Source organism: Bos indicus, chromosome 2 (assembly GCF_029378745.1).
Source record: "Bos indicus isolate NIAB-ARS_2022 breed Sahiwal x Tharparkar chromosome 2, NIAB-ARS_B.indTharparkar_mat_pri_1.0, whole genome shotgun sequence".
NCBI lineage: Eukaryota > Metazoa > Chordata > Mammalia > Artiodactyla > Bovidae > Bos > Bos indicus.
The window spans coordinates 62803951-62823409 of record NC_091761.1 but is presented as its reverse complement, the minus strand read 5'-3'; the positions used below and the strand labels follow the sequence as shown (position 1 = coordinate 62823409).

General features: G+C 46.8%; 1 protein-coding gene across 7 annotated transcripts in view; it reads left to right on the top strand.

The window, feature by feature from the left end:
* Window positions 1-19459, top strand: part of MGAT5 (alpha-1,6-mannosylglycoprotein 6-beta-N-acetylglucosaminyltransferase) — a 397375-nt gene that overhangs the window by 327218 nt on the left and 50698 nt on the right. For all 7 annotated transcript variants that reach the window (XM_070799867.1, XM_070799869.1, XM_019973660.2 and 4 more), the window contains one exon: window positions 11948-12097. In XM_070799867.1, the coding sequence (XP_070655968.1) occupies window positions 11948-12097 (150 nt within the window). The remainder of the gene's footprint in view (window positions 1-11947; window positions 12098-19459) is intronic.

Sequence of the window (19459 nt, the reverse complement as noted above, 5' to 3'; positions counted from 1 at the left end):
GCAACTTTAGGCCTCAAAGACCTTCAAACCATTGGCTCTTTCATTTTAAAACCGAGGAATTTGATGTTACAGTAGATAAAGTAGGTTGTTCAGGCTTCTCTCAGTCATTACAGAAGAGCTAAATTGTTCCAGAAGAGCTAAGCTTATATCTAGGTGCCCTGCCTCCTAAACACTTCATTCTGAATAGCCTTGCCTGGCCTCACTCAAGACTCTTCTTTGGGGTGAACTTGAGAAACTCACAATCCAGACAGAGGGGAGGAAATTCCTGCGTGATGCTTGCAGTTGACAGCTGCTGTAGGGTGAGAGTGTCATTGATGAGGAAGCTTTCCATCCCTGGACTTTTGCAAAGCAAGAGAACATTGAGGGGAAGTTGACCACTTCCTTTTTCTCTTGACTCTGAGACCTGCCACCCACTTTTTCCTTCCATGTGCACTTTCCCTGCTCAGAACCGTTTGGCCTGGTTCCTCTTGCCTTCCTCTGTTCCCGCCATTAGATAAAGGGAGTGAGGAGAGTGATCTTGAGTCCCTGGGCCATGGCCTTGCTGCCAGTGTGCATGGTGGAATGACAGTGTGACCCTTCCTCACCTGTCTATGTCCCCACACACACACATCACTGGCATTACCCCCTTGGACTGCTCATGTGGCTCCCTCTTGGCACCAGTCACTAGTAGCCCCCACTGCCTGTGGCCCCTCTTATAGAGCTCTGCCCAGTGGGACCCAGCTGGGCACCCTTCTGTGGGATTCACACCTGCACCAAGAGAAAACAGCATCTGTTCCTCTGAGAAATTGTGGGAGCTCCTGCTGATGCACACGCGGGCTCTGCTCAGGAATCCTCCTTCCGGGCATCCTCTTGACCTCAGTCTCCATCCATGAGGCATTGCAGGCTTTGGGTCTGGCACTGATCTGTGTGCCTCAGAAATTCCCAGGGGTGCAGTGAAGCTCTGCAAAGTAGTCCCTTCAAGGGCCTTCTCACCCACTTAGGTAGCAGAAGGAAACAAGTCCACAGCTCCCCCAGGACAATCTCCCTTCTTACCTCTCAGGGTGTGGGGATGTAGGCTGGCTGCTCACTTTGAGAGATGTGTAGTACCCTTGTTCAGTAGCCGGCCTGTGGGGCCTCAGTGTAATTGACAGGGCAAACCCACATTCACATGGTCTCACCTGCCATGCGTGTCCTGCTGCTCTGCTGAGGCAGCACCCAGCCCCAGCACTCCAAAGCCTTCCCTGCAGACACACAGAATACTCCTTTGTCAGCCAGGTCCCCTTTGCCATCAGACAGCATCTGATTGCCTGTCGCCGGCCAAAGCCCACAGGGTAATGTCGCCTCCACTTTGTCAGGAGTGGATGCATCTCTCAGGTCAAGTCCATTCCATCCACAAGTCCCTGATCCTGTGGAAATGCCATAAAAAAGGCAGCTCCATGTTGCCAGGCAGCCTCTTGGTTTTCTGACCTTCCCTCGTGATAGCTCTCTGCCACCGGCCAGTCTTTCTGTGATTACTGCCTAGATAGACTGATTAGCAGAGCTCCTGAAGGAGCCAGGTGACACATTTAGGCCGCAGTGGTCTGTTTTTAACCTTTCAGCCTGTTTTCTGAGCACAATCGCATAGCTGGGGGGCTTTGTTTTTCTCAGGCTGGAGTGAGTGAGGGGTAACATTATCCCTAAGTGACTCCGTCTGCACTGGCGGGGAAACAAGCCAGTTTTACAATTTGAAGACCTCCTGCCTGTCTCAAAGCAGAAAGGAGGTCATGTTAAAGGGCTTCTTGTTTTCACAAACTGGCTAGCGAGTCCCCAGGGTCCTTTAAAAGGCATTCGTTAAGTATCAGAAAGCTCCAGTGCAAAGGCGGAGAAATCCCAGAAACCTAAAAGTGCTGGGAACAGGGAAGCGTAGGAACTAACCCGCTGGTTCCCAGAGAACAGTGTGCCGTGGGTGTAGCCAGTGGTGTGAAGGCTCTAACCATCTCCAGACTCAGCACTTGTTTGTCCCATTGGATGCTTCAGGGTAGTATTTGCACTCTGTTTTACACTAAGAATACATTTTTAAACAGCTTTTACATACATTTCATTATTCCCACTTCTAGCTCAGCACAGTTAGTGGGTGTCTGATAGAACTGGGAGGTGATGTTATCCCATTTATAGATCCATCAGATTGCAAAAACAGGACTGATGGCTCTGTCTGCATTACTCATGTATTTAGCCTCAGAAATCTCCCAGTTTCTTTTTTTAAGCTAGAGACCAAATTCTTCACCTGATCAGATAGTAGAGAATAATAAGTCAGTTCAGTTCAGTTCAGTCGCTCAGTCGTGTCTGACTCTTTGGGACCCCATGGACTGCAGCACACCAGGCCTTCCTATCCATCACCAACTCTCTGAGTTTACTCAAACTATGTCCATTGAGTCAGTGATGCCATTCAACCATCTCACCCTCTGTCGGCCCCTTCTCCTCCTGCCTTCAATCTTTCCCAGCATCAAGGTCTTTTCAAATGAGTCATTTCTTTGCATCAGGTGGCCAAAGTATTGTAAGTATAATAAGTCAAGGGCTCCTGAAAATTCTTCCTTTTCACTCCATCCCAAACTCAAAGGTAGGTACGAGAACCACTCATGTCATACTTTAAGGCAGACTTACATACAACCAGCTATTCACCTGCTGCTCTAGGTGAGTTGTAATTAATTATACCAGGTGAGGTCCAGTCAAGAATAAATATTTAAAATAGCTAACCAACAAGGATCTACTGTATACCATAGGACCTGTGTTCAATATTCTGTAATAATCTAAGTAGGAAAAGAGTTTGAAAAATGATAGATATATGTATGCTGCTGCTGCTGCTGCTAAGTCGCTTCAGTCATGTCCGACTCTGTGCGACCCCAGAGACGGCAGCCCACCAGGCTCCCCTGTCCCTGGGATTCTCCAGGCAAGAACACTGGAGTGGGTTGCCATTTCCTTCTCCAATGCATGAAAGTGAAAAGAGAAAGTGAAGTAGCTCAGTCGTCTCCGACTCTTAGCGACCGCATGGTCTGCAGCCCACCAGGCTCCTCCGTCCATGGGATTCTCCAGGCAAGAACACTGGAGTTGGGTGCCATTGCCTTCTCCAAGATATATGTATATATACATATAAATATGTGTGCATATATGTGTGTGTGTGTGTGTGTGTGTATATATATATATAAAAAACTAAATCACTCTGTTTACCTGAAACTAACAAAATCATTGTAAGTCAATTGTACTTCAAGATAAAATAAAAATTAAATAAAAAGGGTAAGTATAGAACCCGCTACAGCCAAAGAAACCAGACCCCCTTTTAATTACCTGTGGGCCCATAGCTGGACCACTAGCCAGACTGGAGACAAGAGAACAAGGTTCCTCTTATTATTATTGCCCCTGTAATCATTGAGCACCATCTTGTCTCCCAGAGAGGTAAGGATTCGGAGAGGAGTCAGAGGTGGGTAGGCTTTAAGGATCTTAGCTTCCTGGAGTCTTCAAGAGTCCTAGTGGCCTGAGTGGGACAGAGCAAGGACTCCCCCACCCCCCAACCCCCACACACACCTTCACCTTGGGAAGTTACTTGAAATAAAGTAGCCAAGGACTCACAAAAAAAAAAAGCCAAGGACTTAACTTATTTTGTGATGTAAATTGTTTCTGCTTCACTGCTGAAATTCACAGAGATTTGCATTTTAGAACTCGACTTCTAATCTTGGAATAAAAGAATCTTTGTTGAATTTTTGACTCCGGTAACAGGCAGATGAGGTCGTTTCTTTTTGTCTCTCCCTCCCTCCCTTTCTTTGACCTCACTCCTAAGTGAGAACCTCATACTTGATTGCTACGTTAAAAGGAAGATGAATCAACCATGAAATATATCATTTAAGGTTTGCAGCTCTCTTTTTATTTTATTTTGATTTAAATACACCCTTAGGTAAAGTCACAGATGTTAAGCTCATTGGCTGAGAGCAGGCTTTGATATAGAAGAACTTGGCCCCTGAGACATCTCTTCCCATAAATGTCTTGTGTTTCCTGCACTCCCTTAGTCTTCAACTACCCTGTGCCACACCTACAGACGTGGGACCTACAGTGTCCTTCCCTGACATTCACAGACCCACTGGGTGGGCACCTACAGTGACAACGCAGTCCAAAGGGGCCAAGCAGGAAGATATCAAGGGCTCAGGGGAGGTAGCAGCTGACCTCACCTCGGCGAGCCCAGGAAGAGGGGGGAGGAATCCGTTCAGGAGAGAAAAGGAGGGAGGGAAGAAGGGTGTCTCTGGGGAAGCCCATGGCAGGTCAGACACAGGCAAGAGAGCATGTGGACCTTAAGCAAGGGAGGAGAGGGCATGGCCAGTGGTGAGCTGCAGAGCCCGTAGAAACCCAGTTTGTGAAGATCCCCGTGTGTGCAGAGCTGCGGAGGTGGTCTTTCATTGCCATGAGGGGCCTTTGAAAACTTTTATACAGAGGAACTAAATCTTCAGTTTTGAAAACTGTGGCACTGGGGAGGATGGACTGAAGGGCGGGGATCCTAGAAACAGTGTCTTAACCCAGAGCTTCTAGAAAGCAGGGCCTGCAGCAAAGGTTGAGTGTTACGACCTGAAGTAGTACTAATATTCCTGCTTTACCAGGAGCCACGCAGACACTGGGCACTCTGGATACCCTTTGAGGTCTGCAGGGAGGAACTCTTCCTTTAGCATAACCTGTAGAAGAGAGAAAAGAGGCTCCCTCCTGCTTCTTGGCTCACATCACAGGGAACTGGTGTCCTGTACTTCCGGAATGCTGTTCTGGGATGGGGGCCTCCACAGCCTAGCCCCACACCGACCCCTGGTGTAGCTGCTTCCCAGTCTGACAGCAGAGGGCAGCCTTGTTTTTGTGAGCTTGAGCTGAGAAAGAGAAGAGCAGGCAGTCTGGGGAATCTGAGAGGTCCATAAGGGTGTTACCAGTCAGACACCAAGCTCCCCTCAGAGACCGTCACATCAGTCCAGGAAGGAGGGGATGGATGCCAGAGTGAACGGAGAGGGCCAGTGTAGAGAAAAATGTGCAATTCATTCAGTAGAGTCGACAAGTCCCACCCTGACCTTTCAATGAGATACATCACAGCAGCAGTCAGTAAGGGCTTCCCTGGTAGCTCAGTTGTTAAAGAACCTGCCTGCAATGCAGGAGACCCCGGTTCAACTCCTGGGTTGGGGAAGATCCCCCTGGAGAAGGGATAGGCTACCCACTCCAGTATTCTTGGGCTTCCCTGGTGTCACAAATGGTAAAGAATCCACTTGCAATGCGGGAGACCTGGGTTCAGTCCCTGGGTTGGGAAGATCTCCTGGAGGTGAGCATGGCAACCCACTCCAGTATTCTTGCGTGGAGAATTGCACAGACTGAAGAGCCTGGTGGGACACAGTCCATGGGGTGGTAAAGAGTCAGACACGACTGAGTGACTAAGCACAGTACAGCAGTCAGTAAAGGGCTTCCATGGCTAGTATGGAGCTAGGCATACTCTATGGACTTGAAGTTTCCTAAAGAAAATGATTCATCATTGAATACTCATTCATAAAGTCATGGAATAATCCAATTCCTATATTTGTCAGGGAAGAAGAGGAAGCTACTACTTTAAAAATGATTAAAAATCCAAGGTCATCAAAATAAGGAATCTGATCACAAGTATACCTATCAGAATTCTTTCTACTGAAATGGCAGAAACCCAGCTCTCCTAGCTTAGGATTGGGAGACTCTCAGCATCCAGGGAGGGGTAGGCATGCACTGGGCAGAGATATCACTGGAGCTAGGGACCATGACCCCGCCAGGACATACCCCCTCTCACACTTGGCCTTCTCTGTGAGGGGACTTTCCTCTTCTCTGTCTGGAGCCTGACCTTCATGGGACAGGACCCACACTGGCCTCAGCAGCTGGTTTCCTAACTGATTGCTTTGGCTCTAGAGAGCCTTGACTCTTCACACCACTCGGCCCTTCCTGGGGAGGATGCCCGGTAGCTCAGCACTCACCAGGCGCTCTCCATGGACCAAACACCTCTGCACAGGGTGGCAGAATTATTACACAAAGTGCCAAGTGGATGAGGGGAAACAGGGTCCAGGAGAAGGGGTATGCATATCTGCCCTGGGGGGCAAGGGTGTTGATGGGGAGAAACGTACATAACGTCCCTGCGGCCCAAAGCTCAGAACACTGCCATTCGCCAAAGAACCTTCCTGAACCCCTAATTCACCAGCTGGAGAAGAAAAGGGCTCCTGACTCTGTGCTTCTGCCTTCTGCCTCTCCTCCTGCTAAGGACTCAGGCGAGTGTTGCTTTATTGAATTGTTTTCCCGAAGCTCTCTATTAAACCTCTGAATATCTTCCTACCAGCTCTGCAAACAGAGCTGCCTCCAGCTGCAATCACAGCCACTGAAGATGCACTGAAAGCCCGCTCCAGTGCGTTCTTTGCTTGTCCTTTCCTTGGTATCGTCCCTTCCCCCATCTCCTAATGAGTTTGCTGCTGCTGCTGTTTGGTCGCTTCAGTCGTGTCCAATTCTGTGCGACCGTGGACTGTAGCCCGCCAGGTTCCTCTGTCCAAGAAATTCTTCAGGCAAGAATACTGTAGTGGGTTGCCTTGCCCTCCTCCAGGGATCTTCCTGACCCAAGGATCGAACCTAGGTCTCCTGCATTGCAGGCAGATTTTTTTTTTACCACTAAGCCACCAGGGAAGACCCCTAATGAGTTTAGGTAGATCTAAATGAGTTTAGGTAGATTGAAATTTTAATCAGTTTGATTGCTTGTTTTTAATGGGAATTTAAATTGAACTGGAGACTGAGAGCTTTAAGGGGCTGCAGGCTGCTTGGTGGGGCATTTTGGAGGCATGTCTCACCCCTGAGACAGGGGTAGTGGCATGCTGCAGTGTGGTGACTCTGTGCAAGCCCCTTCTGACTACATCTCAGCAAATTTGTAGGTAATAGGGTTTATGAAAGAAAGTGAAAAGTGAAAATGTTAGTTGCTCATTCGTGCCTATCTCTTTGCGACTCCCTGAACTCCTTGGTCCATGGAATTCTCCAGGTTGCCATGCCCTCCTCCAGGGATCTTCCTGACCCAGGGGTTGAACCCGGGACTACTGCATTGCAGGTTGATTCTTTACCATCAGAGCCACAAGGGAAGCCCGATAGGGTTTATGGAGGAGGTAATTTTCTCTGACCTTGTCCTCTTAAGTCAGAGAAGACAACTTTCTAAGGAGTGATACTGATCTAGTTCTTGGACCAACAGGACCCCTAGTTCTGGGGTATTACCTTGACCTTGAACCTGGATGTCCAAAATCAGGAGGGGAGGGGTCTGCTGGAAAATATTCTTCCCCCTGCACACACATCCCTCCCTGCTGTGGACCTTCACATGGGTGGAGAAAGGCAGGCCAGGACCATGGTTGACTTAACTTCAGCACCTTCTTTCTTTCTAAACAACTTTAATATTATTTTTATAGATAAAACAACTTTTATTTATAATTATAATCAGTTTACAGTGTTGTATTAGCTTCAGGTGTTGGGCAAAGTGATTCAGTTATACATGTACATATATCTGCTCTTTTTCAGATTCTTTTCCTATAGGTTATTACAGAATATCGAGTAGAGTTCCCTGTACTATATAGTATATCCTTGTGAATTGCCTAATTTATAAATAGTAGTGTGTATATGTTAATGCCAGCCTCCTAATTTATCCTTGTTTCTTAAACACAAAAGATAGCATTATCCATTGAAGAGAAAAGAAGATCCTTTGAACCTCTTTACCGAAAGAACTGAGCCCAACAAGGGGGCTTCCCTGATAGCTCAGTTGGTAAAGAATCTGCCTGCAATGCAGGAGACCCCTGTTCCATTCCCAAGTGGGGAAGATCCACTGGAGAAGGGGTAGGCTACCCATTCCAGTATTCTTGGGCTTCCCTTGTGCCTCAGCTGGTAAAGAATCCGCCTGCAATGTGGGAGACCTGGGTTCGATCCCTGGGTTGGGAAGATCCCCTGGAGAAGGGAAAGGCTACCCACTCCCGTATTCTGGCCTGGAGAATTCCATGGACTGTATAGTCCATGGGGTCGCAAAGAGTCTGAGACAACTAAGCGACTTGTACAGGTACAGGAGCCTAGCAAGAGATGTGAGATGGCGATGGTGTAAGCCTCAGTGTCATACAGACTGGTTTCTATTTTTTGTTAATTACATGCATTTTAATTTTTCTCTCTTTTAATTGTGAAATATATAAAACATACCCACCACCTAGATGTACAGATGTTGATACTGTGCAATAGTTTTCTTTACCAGAAAAATGATATAGTTCAAATATCGTTGAAGCTCCATCCACCTCCCCAAGCCCTCCCTTTTCTTCTCAGTAATCAATAGCCGGAAGTTGGTATCTATCATCCCCATGCATATTTTTATAGTTAACTACAAATATCCATGTAAAGTATTGTTGATATGCATACCATTGAATAATACTGCTCTTCATGGTTAAAAAACGGCATCAAGCCATACAGATTCTTTTGCAATCCGTCCCAGGGCTGCTGGACCATGGACAAGTTGTGTCATCTTTCTGAGCCTCAGGCAGGTTGTTAAGATACTGGTTGTTTTCATCCTAGTCCAGTCCAGGTGAGCAAGGATTGCAGCTTGGAGGGGAGCAGACAATTTGATATTACAAAGGCAGCATCAGCAGCACTTTGTGACTAATTTGATGTGTGAAATGACAAGTGTGATTCTGGTAACTGGCTAGCAGATAATGCCAGTTACTGAGATCAGGAGCTGGGCGGGGGGGTGGCTGGGGGGCCAGGGTGGGGAGCGGGGCGGCAGTGTGATGCTGGTCTGGGAAAGTCAGGCACTGCATTCCATTTCTGACCCATTAAGAGTTGGAAGTGTCTGTGGCAACACAGATGGAGAGGTACAGGAGGTAGCTGGATTTTTGGACCCCAAATTCAAACAGTGGTTGGGAGCCCACGGAGATGCTTCTTTGGGCATCCGGTGAGCATTCACTTGGTAAGGGAGGGGCCAGGGCACTCAGCATTTGTGGTTCAAATTCCTTTGCCTGGAATCCATAGTGTGGCTCACCCTCACCTGATTTCTTCAGAACAAGTGGCAACATGAGATGGAAATTTCTTCATTGTCGTGTCAACCTGAAAGGTTAGGGTTATGTCTGAAAACTTTTTTTTCCACTCAGAACCTGTTGTGAAATTAACAGAATCATCTCTGAAGGGTACTTCTGCTTTCAGATTTTACCATGCTTTCATGTTAATAAATTCATAGACTTTATTGAGCTTGGCAAATACTTCTTCATATTTGCCTAAACTTACCCCCTGGTGAAACTTCAAGGCACCACAGCCTTTTCTGGGATGAGTGGCAGAGCTCCTGTCTCCTCCTGCTCCCTTCCCCAGGGTTTGGTTTGGGAACCCAGTTGAGTGCTCTTCTCCAAGTTAGGACCCGGGTGATCTCTCCCTGCTCTCCTTTGTGGCTTACTGCGGACCTGGTCAGGGACTGTGGGTCTATCCTCACTAGTTAGCAGCTGGTTCTTCACAGGGAAATGTGTTTTTTTGCTTTATTAAAGGAAGGATGCTTGCCCCCCACCTCATCCCCAACCCAGTCCCATCCCTGCCAAAAGCCCAGCTTGATGTCCTAGCAGACCTCCTTTTGGATGGTAGGAATCTCCCTGCAGTGGCCCAGATACAAACAAGTGCTGGGAAGGTGCTGTTACTGTAAGGATCCAGAAAGACCTGGGGGTTTAGAGCAGGGAACAGCTGCGGATGGGGTGGTACCCAGAAGCACCTCTGACCCTGCTTTCCTCTCTTCTGTCTCCCTGCTTTCTTTTCTCACTCACTCCTCTCCCCATCTCGCTTTGTCCCTCTGCTCTTCCTTCCTCACCCCCTCTTCTAACTCTCCGCTTCCCCTCCCTCCCTCCCCCTCCTCAGTCTGTCTCCCCCTCCCCCATCTGTCTCTCTTCCTCCCTCTCCCCTTTCTCTCTCCCTCCTCCACCTCTTTCCTTGCTCCTCCTCCTCCTCCCCTTCTCTCTCCCTCCTCCCCCGCCACCTCCCCCGCTGTGCCCTTTCCCTGTCACACTTACAGGAGGAATGTCTAGGTCTCAGTCACTCTAGGTCCCTCTTATTATTTTCTCTTTGCTCCATCCAGCTCTTACCTGTTTCCCTTGAACTGGCAGCTGACTTGTATCTGGTCTGTAATTGCCCAGATTCCAACACCACATGACCTTGGTGCTCTAAAGCCCCTGGCCATCTGGCAGTCATCTCTCTGTGACTAGGATCTAAGCCCCCTAGAAAGGGTCCTGACTGGCTCAGCTCATTTTCCTGAGTCCGGCCACTCTGTCCCAGGCTGGCAGGCAGCCTGGGGATGGGTCCCCCTCAGGAAAGACACACCTGGGCCCATCAGCACTGGCAGGGGGTGGGCCAGGGTTACAGAAGCCCCTGCCTACCTAGCAAGGGCTAGGGGAGGGGGTAGAACCCCTGAGAAGGAGTGATCAGGTCTCTCTAGCACAGAAAGTGTGTCATAGACCCCCTCCTGTTTACTCACACCAGGAAGGTGATCCTAAATTTGGCTCAAGCTGTGAGTGGGAGTCATGGTTTGTAAACTGTTCCTAGTCACCTCTGCACGAATGGAAGGGTATACATCTCTCAAGTAATGAATTTAGCATTTTCCGGCCCCACCAAACATGGCATGAAATTAGACTTTCAGTTGGAGCGTTTATTTTATTCATACAGTGGGGTGCAAGGTCGACTTGCTTATTCCCACACAAATTTCTTCGATGCATAAAATAGAGACTGTGAAGTGTACTGTTTTTCCATCATGAAGACTTTGGATGCCTGATTTGAAACATGTATCCCCCAAAGTTGAGTGCTTTGTAATATCCTCACTGAGTGGTAAAGCGGGGGCAGACACTGAACAGGGCTCAGGATGCCCGTTTGGTGGAGGGAGCTGCCCCCGCAGGTCAGAGTGCGGGTCCCACCCCAAGGCTGCTGCTTCCCATCAGGGGCTCAGTGGCCGCTGATGCCACAACCCCAGGCCCTTTGTGGTCCTAAGTCACAAAACTGGCGATTATTATACTTGCCTGGAGTGTGTGAAAGCAGGCTTCAAATGAGAAAAACCTTGTCCCACTCTCCTACAACTGGAAAACATTGCAGACCTTGAATCTTTCAAATGTCCCCAAAAAAAAGACACCTCAAAGGACAACCCACAGAATCCAGCTTCTATGACTTAGTCACACAGAGACGTGAAGAGGGACAGGGAGCCTACTTCCTCCTCCCAGGTGGTTTTGATTTAGAAAATGTGCCTCAAATTCAATGCTCACGAATAAGAGAGAGAGGTTCTGTTTTGCCTCTAAGAAAAGTAAGACTACTCGTGAATGTTTCAGGACTCATCTGAGTCTACATTTAATCTTTCTTCCACCTTTTGTCTACCTGAATGTTCTCATTATCTCTATCTGCCAAGTCAATCAGTGTATACTGTGGGAAATGCTCATCTCCCCATGATCTGAATTAGGTGGGATCCAGTTCTGACAACATGAGTTAATCATCACTAGAAATATTGGCAAGAGCTGAGGATGTTTGTGTTCCTCAGGGACAGCTTACCATCTCCAGATAAGTATTCCAGTCCAACTGACTGCCTTCTCTGTGCTCCTTCCCCCAAACTTCCTCCCTCATAAGGAAGACAAGCCAAAAGCAAAGTGTTGGATCCCTGGTAATTTACAAGGCGAGGACAGTACTTCAGAGCAGTCAGCCTTGAGCCATCGCTGGTATTCAGTAGTAGGTCACTATATAATATATTTCTTCTTGCAAAGTTATACAGCATCCATGTGACTTTTTTTGCCCTTAAAATCCAGTCAGATTACTTTTAAAAGAAGTTTTACGAGTTGGGTTGCCAAATTTGTGCAGTCTCCATGTTAAGAACTCCTGCCTTTGTGGTCTCCAGCCATGAGACAGGTTTTTATGAGAATGAAAAGAGAAATGCCTTCTCCTTGTGTCCCCTCTTTAGAATAAGAAGGTCTACTTGGACATCATCCACACATACACGGAAGTACACGCGACTGTTTACGGCTCCAGCACGAAGAACATTCCCAGTTACGTGAAAAACCACGGGATCCTCAGCGGACGAGACTTGCAGTTTCTTCTCCGAGAAACCAAGGTGAGTTTTTCATTGTTGTTATAAAAATGCATCCATGATGTTGGGCAGAGGCTTGTTTTTGTTGGTGTTGAAAATGGGATCGATATCTTCCATGCTTTATTTCCGTTGGTGTACGGATCTTCTGGTCATTTCTGGGTAGTGATACTTTAAACCAGTTATAGCTTAAAAGGTAGTGAATTGGGGAAGGAGGTTGCTACCATTGAAGGCTTATCTGCTGAGGACCTGCTTTGTGCCAGCCATTAAGTGAGGGGCTGGAAACAGTGACAAGCAGGAGAGGTGAGGCTGTCACCCTTTCTCAGAGAGCAGCAACTTTCTCAGCAAGCCTGCAGTGCTCAACTCCCCCACCTCCCCAGGCACCTCTGTTAGTGGTTCATCACATTTGCCTGTTCAAAAAGTTTATGCTGGGCACTGGAGAAGTTCTGATAAGGGGAGAGTCTTGGTGGCTCAAGGAGCAGAGGAAGCATCATGAAAGGTGTGAGATGAAAGATGGGTGGGGTGTGGATGCACCTGGCATTTGGCACAAACAGGAGTGAGTCAGATTGCAAGGGTGGCGATGATACATTCAGGAGAGTCAGGAGACCAACACAGTGAGTCTGTGTTGGGAAATAGTGGAAGATAAACTTTGACAAGGAGCTGAGGGTCTGATTGTCACAGATGTAGAGTTCAGTATATGTGTGTGAATAGATGGGAGAGCCACCAATGGAAGGCATTTTTGTGGCATGATGAGCATGGTCTTGACACTATAAGGGCATCCTCTTGGCAATCTCTGTCCTTTCTGGATGTACCCAGTGCAGTTAGGGGACCTGCAAATAGATCATTGTTGGACCTCTAAGGGTTGGCTGGCACTTTGATGTGTTCCTCATGTTTATGAATATTTTTTTAATCCAACATATTTAGTATTGAAAATATCCAGAATGAATGTGTATGTGTGTTTATGTACATGTATAAATATATCTTGAAAATCTTTCCCTATCAGAAATTGCTGGACTAAAGGATATATACATTTTTAGTTTTAAAGGTTACAGCCAAAATGACTCCACGGATACTATATAGTCTGTCAGTGTTCATACTTTTCTCATTTTTTGAGCGAGATAGACTACCTTTTCACACGTTTATAACATAGATTCCTGAAGGCTGCCTAAAAATGCTGCACGTTCTTTAGGTAAAATACTACAATCCATTAAAGGGTTATAGTATTGTACACAATAGCATCACAGGTATAAGACAGATACATCAGGCTACAGCGAATTCTTTATAGATAATAAAAGAATTGAAACCGCAGAATTGTTAGATAATAAAATTGCAATACATATGAAAATCATCTTTATTAATTAACACATATATATGGAATTTAGAAAAATGGTACAGATGAATCTATCTGGCAGGGCAGGAATAGCGATACAGATGTAGAGAATGGACATGTGAGCATGTTGGATGGGAAGTGGGGATGGGGTGATTGGGAGGCTGGGATTAACACTCATACACTACCACGTGTAAATAGCTAGTGGGGACCTGCAGTGTAGCAACAAGGCACTCAGCCCCATGCTCGGGGATGACCTAGAGAGTGCGGTGGGGTGTGGTGAGGGGTCCAAGAGGAAGGGGATATGCACACCGTATAGCTGGTTCACTTTGTTGTACAGCAGAAACTAACACAACATCGTAAAGCAACTATACCCCAATTTTACAAACAAAATAGTAAAAAAATAAACTGTGAATTTTACACACATATCTCAAGCAGCTCCTGCATGTCAGGCATCACACACAAGATACAAGAGCAAAGAAACAAGTATGATCTCTGCCCGAGTGTTTCCTCAGGCCGAGGGAAGCACAGTATCAACAGTGAATTGTTCAGCCCTGGTCCCTGCTGGCTGCATTTTCATTTCCAGGGTAGAGGACAGAGGCTGGGTGGACAAGCATCTGTGGCATCACAGCATTTCTGATCCGTGTGTATGATACATCAGTGTGGGAAAGCATATTCATAAATGCTGTCCTGTTGGCTTCTCACAAGTAAGCAGAGGCAGGCAGGGCAGGTATTACTATTAACTTCATTCTAAACAGGAGGAAACAAGACTACGAAGTTGGGCTTATCCGCAGTCACTGAGCTCACCCTGGAGAGAACCATGACTCAGGAATTCTTTTGGTAAGGGGGTAGCAAATGAAAGCTCTGCTAGGCCCTCCATGAACCATCCTAATGAATAAACACATGTACATAAGAATATTCAGTGGATACTCACCAGCTGAAAGAATCTGCATCTCCTTTCTGCATTTGAACAATGCTACCTCCCAAGTCATGCACATGGTGCCGTGAATACATTCATTTGATAGTTTTCTCTTCTTGGCCAAAGATCTGGTTTGCTTAAGATTTTATTTCCATACAAGGTCATCTGCAGGCTGATGACGGGGGCCATTCCAGAGTGAAGTGTGCTCACCGGTTTGTACTGCTGACTTTGCGTTCACCTTCTGTCTTAGGAGGACATTTGGACGCATTAGAATGTCAGGGCTCTTTGGTGGCAGTGTTTTTGCCTCATTTTACTTTCCCCCACCTCAGAATGTGGAAACAGCTCAAGCTCCTTTAAAAGTACATTTGGTAGCACTGGTTCTCCGTCGTCGCTGTCTCACGTGCTTACGTTAACCTAGCCGCATGAATGTCTTACTCAGCTTTGTAAATCTTAAAAGAACCCTTCCTTACCGATCATCCACTTACTTTGTTAGAGAACGGGAAATAGGCTGAAGCTGGGGTCCCTGGTATTTGGGGAGGAGCAGAGAGGGGGTCTGGAAGGCCTAGGCCATGATATAAGATATTGCCCAGGAACCAAGGATTACATTGGAATTTTGAGTGCAAGAGCAACTATTTATCCTTGAAAAACTAGTACCTTCAGAGGATGTCACTGATCCCATTTTGTATTGCTTGTTCCTCTGACTAGCACATATGAAAGCTCTCCAAGTAGAATTACGGCTAAAACAGTTGGTAAATGCGATGAAAATGAGGCAGTGTATCTCTGAGCCTCCCCATATACCCAGAACACAGCAGCAGGCAGTGAAATGAATGAATCTTGGGCTTTGGAATAATGACACTAAAGACTAGTCAGGCTTTGCATTTATAACCCTTTCTGCCTCTAACTCCTTCCTCAGTGTCTCTGAGCAATTTAAAAGCGATTTATTCCAATCCACCTCGAAAGTGGAGAACTGGGGATGCAGAGTAGCAAACGCGCGTGGAATGAATGGGACTTGCATGCTCCTCAGACTTGTTATGAGAGCGGGAAGTGGGTCGGGTGCCCCTCGAGGTCTAGACACAGATTGAAATGATGGATGCATAATCAGCTTCTGACTCATTATTTTTCTTTATGAACCATCTTTGAATCTCTGCATCAAGCCAGGAAACCGTCTGCTCAGCAGAATTTTGTCCTGGCGTGCCAAGAGGGGCCCAGATACACAGAGCCTATGGAGACAGGATGGGATCCGTGTCACCCTCATGTCAGGGCTCAAAGAGCCGGGAAATTGTCAAATCTGGAAGACTCTTCTAATAGGCATATACATGTGGATGAACTCATGATGTATCAGAAAACTATAGACAAGCCATTCAGGCCAGCAAAATCCAGGAGAGCATCTTAAACCAGCAGTTAAGGGCTGAGTGGGGTGGCACATGTTAATTTTTAGCTTCAATCTCCATCTCTCTTATTGAGATTTCTTTCTTCCATTTCCCAAATTTCACCTCCCTGTGCCCATATACCCCCCTTTCAGTCTCACCGGGGAATTTCCTTATGAAATGGGGCATTCACATCCCTCACTGGGTTGGAGGACCATTTGGAGTGAGCCCAAACAGGAACCCCCATTTCTGACAGTGAAAGTCAAGAACACGTTGTGCCTATTTGAATGCAGAGGAAGTAGCAGCTACTGCTCTTGCTGTTGCCACGTGTCTTTTCTACCCACACCTCTGGCCATGTCCCCCTCCAGCCCTTGGTAGGGTGTGACGGCCCTGTTTCCCTACCAGGTCAGCTCAGCAGCTTAGCTGTGGGACTCCCCAAGAAGCCTAGACAGGGTTGGAAGACAGGCAGTGTGCACTTCTGTCCCTGCTCTAACCCATCCTTGAGTCTGGCCTCCTCAGTCAACTGTGGCTCATCCCACGAGCTTGGATGTGGTTGCACAAGCTCTCTCAAAAACCCGGGGCTTCAGGCAACCTCTGTCCAGGGACCAGAGATGGAACAGACTCCTTGCACAGCTCCAGGAGAATTCAAGGGCTCCACTTGTTCTGTTGGCAGATGCCTTTTCAGGGCCTGGCTTGTAGAGGCCTTCAGGTAACTGTATAAAGAATGATGAAGGAGACAAAGAGAAGTCTGCTAGTCATCTGGGATCTTGGAGCCATGCCCCTAGGAGTGATTTCTTGCATTTCTCAAGAATCATGTGCCTTGATCTCTAATATCTCCCCAGCAGGGGACAAGGTCCTTCTGATACCCAATGCCTACCTGTCTCTCTGTGCTATGCCCACATCTCCAGGCCCTGTGAGAGAGCCCAAGAGTGAGCTTACTGATGGAGCAATCCATCTTCTATGTCTATTTCAGATACTGAAATATTTACCCTCAAGCAGTCAAGCAAGTGACCAGTTGCAAAAGCCATTCTCTTAACTGGATGGAGAGTATTTTGTGTACACATGCACACACACTCCATCCTCTCCCCTCCCCTCACACATATGTATGTAAAATGAAGAATGTTTGGACATAGGATTCAGTTAACCTCTGGGACTTCAAGAACAAAGGTACCTCCTCACACACAAATAGCACACAAAAATTGCTCATCCTCTCCTTACAGAGATGCTCGATTGCTGGAAGATCTGGCAATATTTAGTCTTTTGCCCATTTATCTGACAAATGTTGGTGAAGTAAAGAATATATTCTAGGACTTGTGCTAGGCTTTCTGGATCTCGGGCTGACGAAGGCAGTTGTGCCTACAGGAGGATACTACTGTGGCAGAGGAGGCAGACAGGTAAATAGGTGACTTAACTGTGTGAAAAGTACACAGATAGGAAGAGTAATAATGCAAAAAAAAAAAAAAAAAAATAGTGATCCCAACAGGAGACCTCACTGGGTGGGACCCCTCATACGCAGGGCAACCATTCGGTTGTGGAAAATGTTGCCCTGTGATTGGTGACATCAGGGAAGTACCAAGTTGAGCCCACGTGGAGGGCAGGAGCCAGTTGTGACACATTTAACTGGCTCATGTTACCATGGTACACGTGACCACGGGGTTTTGCACCCATTTTCTCTAACATTTCCTTGTGCTAAGCCCTTTCCATGAATTCCCTCTTCATCACTAAAGTCCTCTGACCTCAGTATAGAGCCCACTTTCCTGTGGTAGTGAGCAGGCCTGTGATGCCTCCTCACTGTTGAGAGCTGAGTGGTTGGCCTGGCGTGGAATTGGGGTGAGAGGTGCGTGGGGGAGGCTTCTCCAAGGGGTGCACCTGAACTGCCTTTTCGTGTAGACCTTTCACACAGGCACAGTTGAAGATGGTCAGCATCTGCAGTTGTATGTGTATCTGAATGTTCTGTTCCTCCTCGTCTTCAAAGTCGTGGATTTGCAGTGCAAATTGTGATGTGTTTGATTTTGTGCTGGGGCTTCCAAATGACCAAAGTGCAGAGACTTTGCACAAACCAATCCTGTGGTTTTGATGTTGCTATATGTTTTGTTTTGTTTATGGAAGGCCCCGTAAGTAGCTGGGCATAGTCTTGGAGTCTGCCCAATGAGCTGGTCTCCAGGAAACGGACTTGGATTTAACATCCAACTAACCTTAGGCACTTAAACCTGTTTGGCAAATATTGCCTTTGTCTCCTTTGTCCTTGTGGATCTTTAGAAGACAGTTTTCAGGTAGTATCGGTTAGGGGCTTATGGAAGTCAGGAGAAAGTGTAGTCACTCAGTCATATCCAACTCTTTGTGATCCTATGAACTGTAGCCCACCAGGCTCCTCCATCCATAGGATTTTCCAGGCAAGAATACTGGAATGGGCTGCCATTTCCTTCTCCAGTGGACCTTCCAGACCCAGGAATAGATCTCTGGCCTCCTGCATTGCAGGCAGACTCTTTACCATCTGAGCCACCGGAGAATCCTGGAGATCGGGAGAGGGAGTAGCTAAATGTATAGGGAAGAGATTTTGGCCACTGTTGCCTCCTCTTTCAGTACTGAACGAAAGACAGATGTCCAGAGAGAGACCCTTTGGGTTACATGAAAGCATCACTTATCAGGAAAATAAAATTTCTCCATGCCCAGCCTTGTGTGGATTCTTTTTAAAAATATAAAAGGGATACCTGTTACCAAATAATGATTCCCAATCATTATCTGAAAGGTAAACAAGACTTAGCCACAGCATGTGGCCCATAGGGGTACCAAGTGGAACTTGGGTTTGAACTTAGTCAGTGTTCACTAAACACTAGAACCAAACCTTGGAATACATCCTTTCTATGAAATATCTCCTTGAATCCTCACAGCAGCCCCATGAAAAAAGCACTATTACTTTCAGCCATTTTACACATGAAGAGACAGGTTCAGAGAGCTTGTGTTACCTTGACTGAGACCTGTAACTAGAGAAAATGCATTATCATTGGACCTCAGATAATCCATGGAGAGAGGCATATAACAATTTCTTACAGTTACAGAGCTAGGAGATGGTACAGTCAGGCTTAGAAACCTGGTCGACCTGACTCCAGAGCTTGTGTTCTTAACCACTTTGTTGTCCTGATCACTTTGTGTTGATAATCTATTTATTGGATGAACTGAGGCTGACTGTTGCTCAGACTCCATCCTGAGTGACTCCATCAACTTCGCTAATGAAAACAGGTCAGAAAAGTGTCTGTTGGGCATGCAATCTCCTGATTTGGGTTATCCTGGATATTCCATTTGAGAGAGAGAGCCTGGAAACCTACCACAGCCATGGAATCTGCCTAACAACTACCTTTTGAAAAATAAACAAACAAAAATGTTTTAATTGGAGTTTAGTTGCATCACATTGTTGTATTAGTTTCTGCTGTACATCAGAATAAATCAGCCACGCATATACATATATTCCTCTTTTTTGAATTTCCTTCCTGTTTAGGTCACCACAGAGCGCCAAGTAGAGTTCCCTGTACTATAGAGTAAGTTCTCATTAGTCATGTATTTTATACAGTCCATTCTGAAGGAGATCAGCCCTGGGATTTCTTTGGAAGGAATGATGCTAAAGCTGAAACTCCAGTACTTTGGCCACCTCATGCGAAGAGTTGACTCATTGGAAAAGACTCTGATGCCGGGAGGGATTGGGGGCAGGAGGAGAAGGGGACGACAGAGGATGAGATGGCTGGATGGCATCACTGACTCGAAGGATGTGAGTCTGAGTG